A 15,930-nucleotide genomic window follows, 5' to 3' on the forward strand; every position below is an offset into this window, starting at 1 on the left:
CCGAGACCACAGTGCTGTTGGCACAGCAAGACAGGTACCTTACATGGAAATAGTCCAGCTGCACTCCCCGGGATTTTCAGCGTATTAAAAAAGAGAGAGGATATTATAGCAGGAGACCTCTGCCTGAGACCCATCTGCAGTCTTTACAGGCCACACTGGGCTAGTCTTGAACAGACAGGCAGCTATGAATCTTTTGTTGTGGAAAGTCCTGGGATTCCGATTGGCTGAAGGGCAATCAGTTAAAATAACACGGAACATAAACCAAGTAGGACGTGTCGCCGGAAGCGGTGCCTGGCGCCCGAGACCCAACCTGCACCATCTCCTTTTTCCTCCTCTCCCTTCGGCCTGTACAAGCCTTGCGAACACCTGAACGAAGAAGGAGAAGCAGCAGCGACGGAGCGACCTGGTGGCCACAAGACGCAAAGCCAGCAGGAGACGCCTCCGCTTCTCCTCTGCGCCCGCGAGCTCCAGCCGGCGGCCTCGTTCCCCCCTATTTCGAACCCAACTTAATTGATGGTTATTATGGGATAATACATTATTCAGAAGAATTGGCCAATGTGTCTCATTTCCGTACTCGTTTACTGGCACTAATGAAATTATAGATATATATATATATATCTTAACCGGCTTGTATTATAATAATGATGATGACTATGTTCCATTTGCTTTCCTAATGTCCTAGTAAAATTATTTATTATTAATTGAGGACCGGCAAGTGTCTTTTCTGGCTCCTTTTGGGGCACGCGCAGCGACCGTTGTGTCTCTCAATTCTTCTCGTTTCACATTAACCCCACCGCTTTCAAAAAATAAAAATAAAATCTTCAGGACCCCACGGCCCAATTTTCATTTGGCATCATTTTTATACTTCTTTATTGCCAAAACAAACCCCCCTCCCCTCCAAGCGGTTTCTCCTCAGAAGAAAGCAAGCCGCTTCCTTCCCCGTCCCAGCTTTCCCTCAGGAGCCTTCACGCTTTATAGGATGCCTGAGGAAGGGTCAGCAAGCGACTGAGCCGCCCGCCCGCTCTCCGAAACCCTTTTTAAGGCTTAGAAACCAGCCGCCGCCCAACCGTAGCTGTCAACTGTTCCCTTTTTTAAAGGGAAATTCCCTTATTCCGAATAGGATTCCTCGCAAGAAAAGGAAAAAGTTGACAGCTACGCGCCCCAACCGGCGTCCGCCTCCCAACTGTCAGAGCGGCGCCTAGGCACGCAGGAGACAAGGCAGCGACGCCCCGCCCTCTTTGGCCGTCGCGAGCGTCTGTTGCCCCGGTAACGGCGGCGACCGCCCACCCGTTCGGCGTCGTTAAACGGACATAACGGAAGACCCGCCCATCCCCCCGCTCCGCCCTTTTCGGCCCTCACGGGCCGGTCTGCGTTCGCCTGGTGGGCACCATGGAAGCCCCCCCGGACACGGACGCTCATGTCATTTCTAAGGAGGTGGGGAAAGGAGTTGGGCATGATTTGTTAAGGGACGTGTTTCTCTGACAGGACAGTTATAAACAGCCAACGCAACCCCTCCCCCATCTCGGGCCACATCACTCACTTCCGGGTCTGTGGGGGAGGCAACTTCCTTTTATGGTGGGGCCGTGGGAGGGAGCTGCTGGCGTGAAGGTGAAGTGAGGCCGCTGCCCGGCCTGCTGCGCTCTCGCTTGGGATGGTGGGACCAGAGTTTGGTACCGTTTGAGGGTGGGGAGGTGGGGGCGGGGGTAGAGCATCTGGTGGAGCGTGCAGGGGACGGGACGGCGAGAGGACCCTGGAAAATGGGGCGGCGGGGACAATGCCGCCTATAGGCTCGTCCCCTTTCACACCAGCTGCTCTTCTCTGGCCCGATATTCGCTTCCGGGATCAGGTTCATTAGGGAGCCGGTGGGCGGGAGGACTTGTTTGTGACTGCGTACACTAAGACGGGATCTTTTTGTATGCTGCAGTGGCCTCTTGAAACAGAACCTCCATATATATATATATATGTATATGAATGAATCCCTGCAGGTTTTACAGTACAAACATATTTGCAAATGTTTAGGTCCTGTGGAGATACCCTAGAGAAGATGCTGGCCAGAATCAAGCCAGTAAAAGCTGGCGCTTGAGTATTCCTTTTTTTATGAGCTCGGGAAGAAGCAGCAAGGCAGCAGTGAGCTCACAATCATGAGAGTAACTCACGTGCAATAAAATTGCCTTTTAAAACTACCGTTCTGTTACGATTTCGGCAATCATTGCTTCTGATACCTTTGCTGCTAGTGGAGGTGAAGGGATTAGGATGTTCTTAAATGTTTATATAGTGTGTTTATATGTTTACCCTTTAATGGTTAAGAGTTTAACCAGATGTTTTCTGGAATGGTAAACGACTGTAAAATCAGCATGAAGTCAAACCAAGCACTGAATGGACAGTAAGCCCAGCAACTAAAACTCAAAACTTAGAAAGTTTGGGAAAATAAAGACTTTGTCTGCAATACAGATGTGAAGACAAAACGGGGTGGGGGTGGAAAAATGGGGAAAACTATCCCTCTCCCTAAATGCCCCCCCCCGCCTTCATGTCTCTAGTCTGCAAGATAATGAGAGCAGGAGCAGTTTTTCAAAAGCAAGAACAGCCCAGTTTGAGGCATTCTATTGAGACATCAATGGGGCATGCTCCCAAGTAACTGATACAAATGCAACCCTAATTTTGTTGGTTTCAAATGCTTAAGTACAGTGCAGGCTCTGTATGTCTCTAGTCAGAAGTAAACTCCATTGAATTCAATTAGATTTTTGTTGTTGTCATTTAGTCGTGTCCGACTCTTTGTGACCCCATGGACCAGAGCACGCCAGGCACTCCTGTCTTACTCCCAAGTAATTGAATTTAGGATTCCAGCATTATTTAGTTTTGGGTGAAGTGCTCCAATAGTTTAATAGCTTGAAGCAGCTAGTACTGGAATTTAAGGTTTGCAGTTAATTCTGTGCACACTAACGTGACTTACTTGGGAGTATGTTCCATTAGGCTGCACGGGCCTTCTAAATGAACATAGTAAAGAATTTTTGAGTATTTGTTATACTGTTATCATTTGTGATTTTTTTTTTTTTGGTGTTGTAGAAAATGATTGTACACTTATGGAGCTATTTGTATAGAAATATATTTCGATTTTGGCTAAAATGGATCTTGAGACAGTTGACTGGAAAATGTGAACTGCAGCGTATCTGTGATGGCTCAATGAAAAGAGCAGAAAGGACACTACGGATAGGTAATATATTTGAAATATACAACTTATACCTAAATTGTTACGATCAATCTCCAAAGTTAGTTTGACAACCACAGATCAAGAGAGAATTTCAAGTTTTTCACCTTCCATAAATATTTACCTTCCTTCTATGTCCTTAATTTTGGGTGGCTAAAATTCATGTAGATAAGGCTATTGATTCAACAGAGGAGACAGCTGACAATATACACAGTGTAGTGTATTGTGGTTTTGTCTTTTGCAGTGTGTTCCCTGTTCAGTATGTAAGCTGGTACAGTAGCTGTAAAATAAAGTCCTATAGACAAATAGTTATTTCAAATTAAAATACTGATTCCTTGCCTTTTCAGCTGCTCCAGCCATTCTCATCCCCTGTTTCTTTCTTCGGGCCTTTTCTTTTCATTCCTTTGGACCTCCCATCTTTCGTTCTCAAGCTTAATTTTCTAATCTGATTCACTCCCTTGGTCTGCTGCCTCTTGAAATCCTGGCGCCTGCATTTATAGCCTCCTGGTTCTTCTAGTCATTGTTGTCTTTCCTGTATCTCTCTTGGAGATTAGTAACTCCACATGGATCTCCTTTTTTTTTTTTTGCTGCAAAAGGCTAAGGGTGTGTTGTACACTTGTGACCTGAAACAGCCAGGTCATTTTCCCCTGCTGCATTTCATGCCTTATTTGCATAGAGATGTTCAAATCAGAGAGGGGATAGGGATGCTTTCACCTTATGTGTGTGACATTTTGTTTCCCTGCCCCTGTAATCCTCCTGGAACTCCTATTCATTTTACTGTCATAAGTGCTTGTGGAGTCATCTGCAATTGCATGCTAGCTGTTGAAGTATGTTTACATGTGTGGTTAGCATGCTTCAACAGTACACTGGGAGGTCTGTTCCTTACAATGTAGGAGTTGGACCTTTATTGTGGTGGCGCCTTCCAATTTGAACTCCCTTCTGCTCCATACCAGACAGGCACTGTTTTTACTGTATTTTTGGTGTCTGTTGAAAACCAACACCAACAAGCCTTTTACACTGTGATTTTTATTCTAGTTTTTAACTCTCTTAGATTAGAAATTTTATATATAGTTGTTTTTATTGTTAAAACACTTATAGATGTCTTATGGGAAGCAATTAATACATGAAATAAACAAATTAGAGGTATTAAACCATGGTTACAATCATGCTTACTCATTTGTCTTGTGTAATTTTAGAAATCAGAATCTAGGTCTATGAATTTTTTTAAAAACATGCATGTTTTTATCTTAATGCAGAACATTCGTTGGAATCATCAAAGTGTAAGGTAGGTTAACTTTATATTATGCCCAGCATCTAAAGTCAAGCCCAATTCCCTCCCCACCCCAAAGTTACATTCATGAAAGGCATTATGTAAGAAACACAGCTCTAAAGCATAGAGAACTAAGTTTTCTGATCCTTGGATCCTCATCATTTTTCTAAAAAAAGAGGCCCAATATTATTATTTGCACCTGGTTGGGCTTCTTCTGAGTAAATGTGCACAAGATTGGCTTTATCATTGCTGTAGCAATGATATGCCAACCAAGGCTAGTCAAGAACTAGACTGGATGCGAACTGGATCAAGTCTGATTTATGAGCCTGCTTAGTTTACATTATCTGCAGTTATAACAACACTGCTGTGGTACAGTTTTTGGCTTGCTGTTAATGAAACAGTGCTGAGGAACCTCTGGTCTTTAGGTCTAATTAAATGTGCTTGGCCTTCCCATCTGGCCCAGACCCCTATGGCCAAGCCACACCCACCTGTCCTATGCCTAACATGTGAGGCAGGGTAAAGATGTGGCAGAGTCAGAAGAAGTTTGCAGACATTGCAGTCAGCTGTTCGGTGGTGTCTTTAAAGCACTGTGCACTGAACTTCACAAGCCCCACCAGTCAGCTCATTCCCACACTCCCAAACTGTGAACTTGAACCTTTTGAGGGAGTATGACTCCATCCAGAACAGGTTGTGGAATCCCTACTCATAGTAATCTCCTGAAATGTAAAGTAACTGCTATTAAAACAGATGATATTTTGTGTCAGAAGACTGATGTTTTACTTGTATTTATCAGGCTTTACAAAGGGCTGTGTATTCTTCTAAAGATGACGTGGAAAAATGTGTGGCACTCATCATAGAACAAAAGAAGATTAATACACAAAAGGATGCAGTGTAAGCCTATTATTGTTCTAAAGATACCTTGTTTGGAACTTTATCTTTGAGGTCATTGAAAATGTGTTTTGTTCAAATAGACACTGAGAATTAGTAATTCATTCAAATTAGTCTTCATAAAATGCATTTAGTGTATCTTGTAATTCATACATAGTAATGTGATTCTTAAGAGATTTGCTTAAAAACTATTTTTAAAAGTGTGTTAATAAGCAATGATCTGAGTAGAGTCTGACTTCATTGAAATCAGCAGTTTTGCTGTGGACTTCAGTGAAGATAGAATGATACACAGTAACATTCGTTATCTAAAATACATGATTCTGAGAACCTAAGGAAATACCAGCCAGTTGCCAACTTCCCTTTTGGGGGCAACGTTCTTGAGCAGGTGGTCACTGAGCAGATCCAGGTGCTCTTGGAGGAGACTGGTTTTCTAGATCCATTTCAATTGGGATTTCGGCTTGGCTTTGGCACAGAAACTGCCCTGATTACCTTATAATGACCTCTGTCGGGAGAAAGACTTTGGCAATGTGCCCGCCTTTTGATACCATTGGCCATTGTATACTCCTGTAGAGGCTATTTGAATTGGGGGTGGGCAGCACTGCTTTGCAGTGGTTCTGGTCCTACTTGGTCATCTTTAGCGAGTGATGCTTGGAAAGTGTTTTTTGGCAACATTGGGGTTTCATTGTGCTGTCGCTGAGGGCTCAATTCTATCTCCCATGTTGTTTAATATCTATATGAAGCTGCTAAGTGACCTGGAGTTTCAGAGTGTGTTGTCAGCAATATGCGGGTGACACACAGCTCTATTTCTCCTTTACATCTACAGGCATGGCAACGGATGTGCTAGACGGTGTGTTGCCTTGGTAGTGGACTGGATGAGAGCCAGTAAACTGAAGCTCAATCCAGATAAGACAAAGACATTGTTAGTGGGTGGTTCCCTAGACTGGATGGATGGGAGACTTCCTGCTCTTGAGGAGGGTACAATCCCTCTTAAGGAGCAGGTATGTAGCTTGAGGGATCCATTACTGGGATCTATTCCTGGATCCATTACTGTTGCTTGAGACCCAGGTGGCCTTGGTGGAGCAGAGTGCCTTCTGTCAGTTTTGGCTGGTGGTCCAGCCACACTCCTATCTGGACAGGGATACCCTAACTTCTGTGGCCTATTTGTCATAGTTTAGAATGGTAAGCAAGGTGGTCTGGGAAATGAAGGTTATATGATTTTCAACTGGTACTAACCGCTGTTCTCCATTTTTATTGCAGATGAAAGCTGTTTATCACCTGTTAATTATAATTCTCTTTGTGTTTTCCTATATTATAGGTTTGCTTCAAAGCTGCAATTAAGTTTGCTCCAGATATCAGGATGTAAGAAACTTTATTTGGCCGTAGAAGAGCTGAGAAAACAGCCATATAACTCTGATAATAAAGAACATGAAGAGCAACTAATAGAGGTAAAAAAGGTTTTGTGCCTTTTATGACATATTTAATGTCAAATTTGTGATGTTAAAAACAAGCATCAATTGTGAACTCAGTCTACTGAAGTTACAGTTGCCCAGGCTAGTGTAGTAAGGCCACTCTTATCTGCAATAAGTTCATGCAGTTATCAGTGATGTGAAAAATGGGATTGGTGAAAGTTGTGTCTCATAATAATACTAAAACACAAGGCCATCCAATGAAATCAATTTAGCATTAAGTTTTTAAAAGGCAAAAGGAAGTATTTCACACAGCATACTTAATTTACGGAATTCATTGCCACAGGCAGGATACAATGATAACTACTTGTTTAAATAGCTTTAAAAAGGAGAGGTGGTTAGAAAAATAATTGGTGTTTTTCCAGGTTTGTTAAAAATTGCAATCTGATTTTTAATAGTATGACTCTAGTTACTGAGGCCTAGAACACATGGGATAGCTCAGATACAAAATGCTGGAGTGGAGGGTATAATTTAACAGCCATTCTTTAGTGAGCTGCTAGACAACACCTGCAAAGCAAGTGTGACTTTGGTGGGTTGCAGTTTTATATTTGTTGGGAGAATCTTATAAAACAGTTGATTGTGAGTCCATATGCTTTAGTACAAGTTCATTCAGTCTGGTGCCTATGTGGAGTTCTGGACTAACTGCTACATTGAATTCAATAGGAGGAGGAAAACTGTGTTCATAGATCCGCTGAAATGAGCAGGGAGTCCTATGTGCACAGGAGAGCTTCATGCCCAAAGGAGATTGCCATGAAAGCTCTTTATCGCTTGCCACACTCAAAAAGAAAAAGCTTCCTTGTTAATACATTTCTTTGCATCCTGTGTTTCAGGATGCTTATGCCATTTTTGTATGGCATCCAGTTTGATTAATGGTACATATTTGTATTTAGAATGAGTTGGGGGAAATACTGATAATTCTATTAACAGTAGCATATTTATACAGCTTTGGAATTTGTTGATGCCCCATGAAAAACTGAAGGCTAGAATCACGAAGCAGTGGTGTGACATTGGTTTCCAAGGTGATGACCCTAAAACAGACTTCAGAGGAATGGGCATGCTGGGATTAACTAATCTTCTGTAAGTCAAAAATATTATGTAACAGTGGGTATTCTTTTGCTGATGTAAATGGGTATTAAAAAGAGGGTATTGGATTCAGTCTTCAACAACCTGCCAATCTAATTAATCTATTTTATTTCAAAAGCTATTGTCCTACTGTTCATGAATTTATTAACACCATTAATTATACTGTAGAGAAATTGACTTTGCAAGGCAGTGGTTATAATGTGAATGTTTAGAAAAGTAATTTTTAATCACTGCTAGTATAAGCAGTCTCTTGCAAACATAATTACTTTGTGTGTACATATATTTTCAGATATTTTAGTAAACACTATCCCCGTGAAGCTCGTCAAATCCTTTCTCGCTCAAATAATCCAAAACTCGGGTAAGCTACTTTTGAATAAAATTGCTGTCATAATTGACTCTTAAACCTGAAAAAGCAAAGCTTTAATTATTACTTTAGTTTCTAATAAATAATCTGAAAGTATATTTATCTTCTGTGCCTCCTATAATATTTGTGAGAGTAATCCAGTAATTTCTAGGGATCCCATAAGTGAAAATATTTTTTTCATTGCATGTTAGCCTTATGCCTGCCCTATCTCACTTTTCCTCTGTACCTCTATTGTGTGTGGTTAGATTGTCCTGTTGATGTCTTCACACAAAAGACCCTAGTAACTTTTTCTCTCTTGCTCCTCTACTGTATATGTATAACCTTAAGGATTTTTCCATTAGGTGGAACCTGTCCAAGCATCTTATCAACATTCTTGGGCGTTAATAACTGAAACTCATCCAGTAAAATTGAACTAGACATCTCCATTAAAGGAACTGCATTAAATGTTGCTTTGTAGTTTTGAACAAACACAATCAGTGTCTTCCATCCACATGATGTAGGCATGTGAGCAAATGGGAAGTATGTCCAGTTGGAGGCTGGCTATAAAGACCTTGTTCCTGTTTTTCAGGATCAGTAAGCATAGCAGATTGCCAGGTTGCAGTCCTTAATAGTGCTCTACCCACACAAAATCCTAAAAGTAAAGCCAAATGAAATAGCAATGCTGTCCTCAACAATACTGCCTTTTAAACTTAATTTTAAAATATTTGCTGCAGTGTGAATTGGTACTTGAAGCTTAAGATACTGTTTCTCTCACTATCATTATTAGATAAAGCCTATTTCATAAATGTTTTTTAATTTTTAATTTATTTTTTCCATGTCATAAGAGATGTTCCCCAACCAAGTGCCTTCCAAATGTTTGAACTACAACTCCCATTATCTTTGACTGTTGACCATGCTAGCTGGAAATGATGGGGGTTGTAGTTCAAAATATCTGGAGACTGCCAAGTTGGGGAAGCCTGTTTAGGTTAGGGATAATAACACACATTTTTAAATGGCTGTCATTCTACACCACACCCCGTAGATACAAATAGCTTCTTGCCCCATCCTATCATTAGCTGCAAAATGGTCAAATAAAGGCAAATTGCTTAATTTGTATAATATGAACATATTACATAATTTGAATTACCTTAGTGTAGTTTTAGTGGTGTTTTTAAGTATCTTATATTCACTTCTCTTAGTAATTTGAAAATTGTGTTTGGACATGGGAGTCATGTTTAACTTTGGTAACACTAGGGCCCAGTGAATGGTCTTGGAACGGTAGGCAGACATTGCAGTATTGCTTAACTTAGGAGGTTATGCATAGAATGAATAAATTTATATTATTTTAAAAATTGTTAACACTGAAGATGTCTTAAGACTTCTAAAATAATCATAAAGGTAATAATTTGCCTTCGGTTATCCTTGACATTTATACTGCTAAAAATTCAGAAATCAAAAAGTATAGTGATTAGAATGTCTGTGTATTGCAGATATTCTTATGCAATAGTTGGGATCAATTTGACAGAAATGGCTTACAATTTATTGAAGAATGGACATTTAAGAACTCACTTCTACAACTTGGTTCCTGGTGAACCACTAATGAAAGACTTCCATCAGTTTTATTGTGAGTATATTCAACTATCTTTTATATATGGATAACAACTTCAGTGGTTTGGAAGCTGCTGTTTCTGAACTTAGTTAGAGGCAGAATGTTCTCACTATTTTGTTAACATGTTCAACCATAACTCTTGCAGAGATCTTTTTTTAAAAAAGAATCTGCTGTGTTTTCTGGAAAGCATTTTGAATCCTACCATGATCCTGTCAATGCTAACACATCTCAAAGGCGCAAGGATGGGGTATCAACATGCTTTCAGGAAAAATAATGCTTCTCTATATTTAAATGAAAGATGAATTTCAAAGGCCTTATACACACATTACACTACTGGAGAAGAAATAAATGTAATCAAGCGTCTGTCACGTGTATTTGTCTCCAGAAGAGTGGAGCCATATACACCACTGTAAACTTTGACTTTTTTGGCAAAAGCAGCCTCCACATTCTGACTGAAGGTCCTCTTCCTTGAACAGACAGAGAAAAGCTGGAGAAAAACTTCTGGCTGTGTCTCCTTGTATTAACCTATTCACCTCTGCAAATTAATATAGGGTAGGGTTGATTGCACATATTGCATGTGTTCCAAAAATAATATATTTGCTTAATAACCAAAGATAGGAGTGAACCCTATGGCTTTGTATTTAGCCCTTTCAAGTGAGCAAACCAACCAGGAAGTCTTCCGTTAACTATGATCCCCCATTTTGTCTGTTTTGGGAAGCTATGGTTAACCGCTTCATAACAGGTTATTAAGCTGAGCGAGATGGTCATATGAACAAATATATAAATTATATGAGCAAGCCATAATCTACGGGTATAGAATGTTCTTCTACTACTACTAATAATAATAATAATAATGGGAAATGAAACAAAAGACTGCTAAATTCTTTTGTAGTGTTCCCCGAACCTTAGTATGCTGTTGTATGTGTCCTCTTCTTTGTTGCATACGTACAGTATATGGAAATACAAGATTATTAATTTTCCTTATAAGTGCATATTTTATGCAAAGCATACCAAAATTGAAACTGTAATTTCAAAAGTAATTTGATATAGCTTCTACTCTTCTACATTTCAAAAATAGTGCCAGTGTCCAAGCTTTTGGTTGCATGTGCCTGAAGTAGCTCTCTTTGGTGGTATTCAGCTAAGATTTACTAAAGCAGACATACTGAAATTAATGGCTCTTAACTTAGTCATGTTCATTAATTTCAATGTGTTTTTTAGTCGTTTTTGAAAAGCTGCTTAGAGGCAAACACATGTGTTGTCTCAATACACTTTCTATGTTTTGGTCTTTACAGGTTATTTGGCTTACGAATTTGACAAATTTTGGTTTGAAGAAAAGCCTGAAAGTATTATGTACTTCAACCAGTATAGAGAGAAGTTTCATGAAAAAGTCAAAAAACATCTTCTGGATTACGATGTAGTCCTTGCCTTAAGAAACGAAATATAGTAATGTGCATTCCTTTGGATTCTGTCTATAAAAATTATGCACTTGACTGGGATTCTCATATTTAACCAAAAACTTCACTTAGTGATCACAAAGTTTTATACATCTATTTTTTTTATTTAAAAAAGTGGTTGAGAGAGCTTGGACAATCAACACTTACTTAGGTCTGTATACGATTTGCTGAAGGTAAGAACTTTTTAGAGACAAAGATCCTTTCTGTACCACAGATCCTCATAATTTTTGTATACCTAGCAGATGAAACAGGTTCTTGTTGTGCTAAATTTTGTCTAGCAATAGTTTCTTTTCCATATTTGACCGGTATTAACTTACAACCAGAGATGTTGCAATACTTCTTGAACAGAAATAGCTTTTGTTTTAATGTATTAGGTTGTATTTTCTCTCTTCTAACCTGGAACACATGGTCTTTTATTATTACACTACGGTGGGGGGGAACCCACTAGCAGGTTAAATGATTTGGGTGTATGAGAAAAAAGCTTCACTTCTGTTTATTGAAGACTATTTGTTTGATTTTTCTCATGGCAGCATGCTTAAGCATTGCCAGAGTTAAAACTTTTGTTTTTAAATAGGTCTTTGCATTTTATCATAAATATATTAAGTTAAATATATTTTCCTGTACTAGACTATTTTTATTTAAGATGTTGTAACTGCTTTCACATATCAACCATTGCTCTATTTCCCCCTTTCTTTTGTCACTTAAGTTCACAGCTAAAGCTTAAGAATACTAGAGCTCCAAATATTCAGTAGAATATAATTGGGCAGTTAAGTAAATTTTCTTTAATACACTGCTATTTTGTATTGATGAAAGCAACTCAGATGGCATATTCCAAGACAATCTAAAGATTCTTCAACTATTGAATAAGCATGTTTAAAATGCTTCTAATCAAACTTTAGTTGCAGGTAGCCTTGCTTTAGGGATAGGGTAATTAGTTCAAAGATTAATCTTTTTAAAGTGCCTTGTACTTACTTCATGTGCGCTTCAAATCTGAAGCTGAGACTGAGTCGTTGCTGGTCATGCTGGCTTTGTTGTAAGAATTGATATTGGAATTGAGCAAATTCCTATTTCATCTTACTAACTGATAATCGCCTAATTAGACTGCTGATAAGGAAAAAGAGTGCAGCAGGAAGCCATGGGAAGAACATATGATGCCACATGGCAACATTGTAAGCATTACATATGCTGGAAGTATTATCTAAAACCTGTGATATCTAAAAGTAATAATTTATCTAGAACAGTAAAAAAAAGGACAAGGCAAAATGGATGGTATCTAACTTATGGGAAATAAAATGCTTATCGAAGTTCCGTTCTACCAGAGCACTAGAGCCCTGACACAGAGATGGAGTGGATCACAGAAGGCTTTTCAGTATCTACATCTATTTTTAGAGATGTTTGATCACTTTTGTGCAATACAAGAAATCTTTCAAGAGAATTTTGATATCTGCAAAATGCATTGGGGCACAATCAAAAAAAGTCCATATGAGCTCTCTCTGTATAGGGACAACCCTATTTTCTCTCATTAGCTGGAGATTAGTCTTCACAGAGAAGTGTGTACCTGGTTATATATGAGCACTGGATCTAGTGGTTCATGGTATCAGAATGTATACAAAAATCATTCCTGGCTGAAACTGTTGTAAATGTATTTTCTTTTTCTGTATGCTATAAGGTACATTTATTGCACACTTGATTCCATTTGAGTTTTTCTTTGAAATGGCTTAATTGACAACCTTTTTTAATTTAAGAAATTTCATTTATTTTACTTAAAAGAAACCTTGATCTTCTATACTAAATGCTTTAAATATAGAGGCAATAGAAAATTCTAGAAAATATACCAGGAAAGATTTTAAGGTATGTATTCATATAGTTGTCACATTACTTGTTTACAATAGTATTAAATAAGAATCAATGGCTCTGTAAAAAATAAAGCTGATGCAACATTGTGCATGTGAACAGTAGCATCTACATTGCTCCTGTGATTTCATCAATTTGAACCTGTAGGGATTTGGTAGGCTGAGTCTACCTGAGCCTTTCCAATAAAATCTGTATTTTTTTCTTTTTTTCTTTTTGAGTTCATATTTTCCTGTCAGATGATAAACCTAAGGAAGACTGATAGATTATAAACTTTGTCAACTCCCTAATGCTAGTGATGAGTGGAACCATTGTTCCACTCCAGGAATGTTTGAGTTGTCATTCTACCAAAACTCTGGGCTAGATTATGCAACAATTAAAACATAAACCAGCAAACCGACTAGTTTTAAGGTTTTATTTTATTTTTGTAAAAACTAACATATTAAATGAAATAATTATCAACAGAGCACAAAGTGATATAATGCTAACATACCCAGTTTCAGGCAGTATAAATATTCTTTTCAATGGTGCTAACAATCATAGTTGACAATTTTTAGGAAAGAGGTTTCTAAAGTTTTGAAGCCATCAGTTGTGTTGTAAATATTTTGAAATTCTCATTCCTTACTGGAACAAATTTGTATCTTCCTTCTTTAAATGTATTGTTGATTTTTTGTAAAGCTGTGTTCCTAAATTACAGATACTGATGTAGCTATCCTATGTGGATGTAATTTTTAGGTATAATAACCAAACTTAATAAGGCCATTCTTCATTGGTTTTTTAAATACATTGGTCTCATTCAGCTGTAATGATCCCGGTCTGCTAAAGTATAGTTTATTGGATGAGAAACAAACCATCTGCCCTCTTGCCCTGCCCCTCATGTGTTCAGTTTGGCAAAGTTTTCTTGAATTCTTAAACTACCACCTTCTTGGACATTCAGATTACCTCCAAAAAAGAATTTGAAGCTAATTTGGAAGGTAGCCCTTAAGCCACAGTTTGCATGTGCAGACATTCTGGGAAACATTTAAAGAAAGTAGGCGAGCTTTATTGAAGATGGCTACTAGGGGGAAGGGGAAACTGCATGAGCCAGTAGCTCCTGGTCAAATACCTATGATTTATCAGACAAATGGCTACAACTGAACTGGGCCAATGTATTCCAGTAGCTGTTTAGCTTGTATATATATTTGCCCATTTCTTTTTGAGAATAATTAATTGTAGACTTGTAGTTGAACCACTTAATCTAGTTTTGAGCTGTGAAAACCTAAAGAGACTGGTGGTAGATAGAAATATGTTGTAAAACAGGGTTTTTCATTAAATATTGCATTGTGACAATCGTAAGACAATATACTAGCATATCTGCACTGTTTCTTTAGAAAGAAACAAATACACATTGAAATACACACAAGCAGCGATTTATTTTTTCACACAGCTGTTCACATTGTTTTTCTCTATGTGGTGCGAGGTGAGAGGGCTATATGGAAAAACATGTAGACATCTATGTGTATCACTTTCACTATTAACGTTTCTCCAAAAGCTTTTGAACCTGTGACTGTATGATACATTGTGGGAAGGCAGATCCAGCTGCTCGCATAAAAGTTCGTTTTACAGACTTGAAACCAGAAGCGGCTTGCATTTCCACCTGCTCAAGGCAATCCTACTGAATTCTCCCACTTTCTCATTCTAATCCCTGCTTTCCCTGTCTATCCATTCCAGATGGTTCCTTGACCTTTGTAGTTGCTTTTGGGGAGCAGTGCTGGGGGATGAGCCAGCAGAGACCTATTATGGGAGCAGAGTTCTGCTCATCTATCTGGATCTAACCCACAACATTTCAAATTGCATTCTCACAAAAATGGCTACTAGCTGGGGGGAAAAATTGATCTCCAAATTAAGCTCTATGGCACAACCGAATAACACTTAAAGTTTGGCTTATAAAAAAATGGATTTCATAAAAATCTTGGGCACTTGAGTGCATATTACTGGAAATGAAGCAAGCATTAAAATATCTTAATAAGACAAACAAGTAGTAAACAGCTTCATTAAAGGGAGCAAATTACAAAAATCACTTATAGCAGTATGAGCCACAATATTTGTTGAATGCCTGCAAATGAAAAAACTCTAGGAAAAAGGGTATACTTTTAAACTTGTAGTGGAGCTTCAATCTGGAATTGCCAACTATCACAGACACCATTCATAAACTATAGAGATGTCATATTATTGGTTGTGCTGTATTTAGGTGTCCAGGTTCATTGGATTATTTACCATAGCCACAGATGCACTAAAAGATCATGTAAAAATATCCAAGAGGCGGAAATAGAGACCACAGACTCCTCTTCTATAACAACCTGCTTTTTAGCTTTCCAAATGTATGTCAAAAGTGTCATAATTACAGTTGCATTAGTAAGGTTCTGTAGCCTGTACTGATAACTTAACTGTTTCTTGTCCTTATGATGTGCCCTTGTACTGGTTACTTCTGTGGTGCTCAGGCTGGTGACAGTTTTTTCTGTTGCTGCCCTTTTCCACTGTGAGGAACACATACGGGCAGTGACTTGTAAACCTTTGTGGAGCAAGAGCATTGCCCATTACTAACTGTGTGTAGCTTGGAAGCAATAAAATGTGATTCTTGTTTGGGTGTGGAATGACTGCTAGCAAATAAAGATCAAGTTGATCAGAAGCTTTGTTTTGCTCAGGTATGTTGTATTTATTGTTTTCACAGTCCCCTTTGTAGGTTCCAATGTTGCTACAAGAGTACTTGTGTTACAGGAGT

General features: G+C 38.8%; 1 protein-coding gene across 5 annotated transcripts; it reads left to right on the top strand.

The window, feature by feature from the left end:
• The first annotated feature begins 1,285 nt into the window (after nucleotides 1–1,285).
• Nucleotides 1,286–15,837, top strand: ELMOD2 (ELMO domain containing 2). 5 transcript variants are annotated; one of them, XM_082237749.1, is made up of 9 exons: nucleotides 1,286–1,434; nucleotides 3,064–3,211; nucleotides 4,462–4,490; nucleotides 5,269–5,366; nucleotides 6,679–6,808; nucleotides 7,773–7,906; nucleotides 8,202–8,270; nucleotides 9,746–9,879; nucleotides 11,157–15,837. In XM_082237749.1, the coding sequence occupies exons 1-9, from the start codon at nucleotides 1,390–1,392 to the stop codon at nucleotides 11,306–11,308; spliced, it is 939 nt and encodes a 312-aa protein (XP_082093875.1). In that variant the 5' UTR covers nucleotides 1,286–1,389; the 3' UTR covers nucleotides 11,309–15,837. The 5 variants fall into 5 exon arrangements, with proteins under 5 accessions (XP_082093875.1, XP_082093876.1, XP_082093877.1 ...); XM_082237750.1 differs by lacking the exon at nucleotides 1,286–1,434 and adding an exon at nucleotides 1,564–1,608; XM_082237751.1 differs by lacking the exon at nucleotides 1,286–1,434 and adding an exon at nucleotides 1,566–1,654.
• The last annotated feature ends 93 nt before the right edge of the window (nucleotides 15,838–15,930 follow it).

The sequence above is a fragment of the Podarcis vaucheri genome (assembly GCF_965113315.1).
Source record: "Podarcis vaucheri genome assembly, chromosome: 9".
Taxonomy (NCBI): domain Eukaryota; kingdom Metazoa; phylum Chordata; class Lepidosauria; order Squamata; family Lacertidae; genus Podarcis; species Podarcis vaucheri.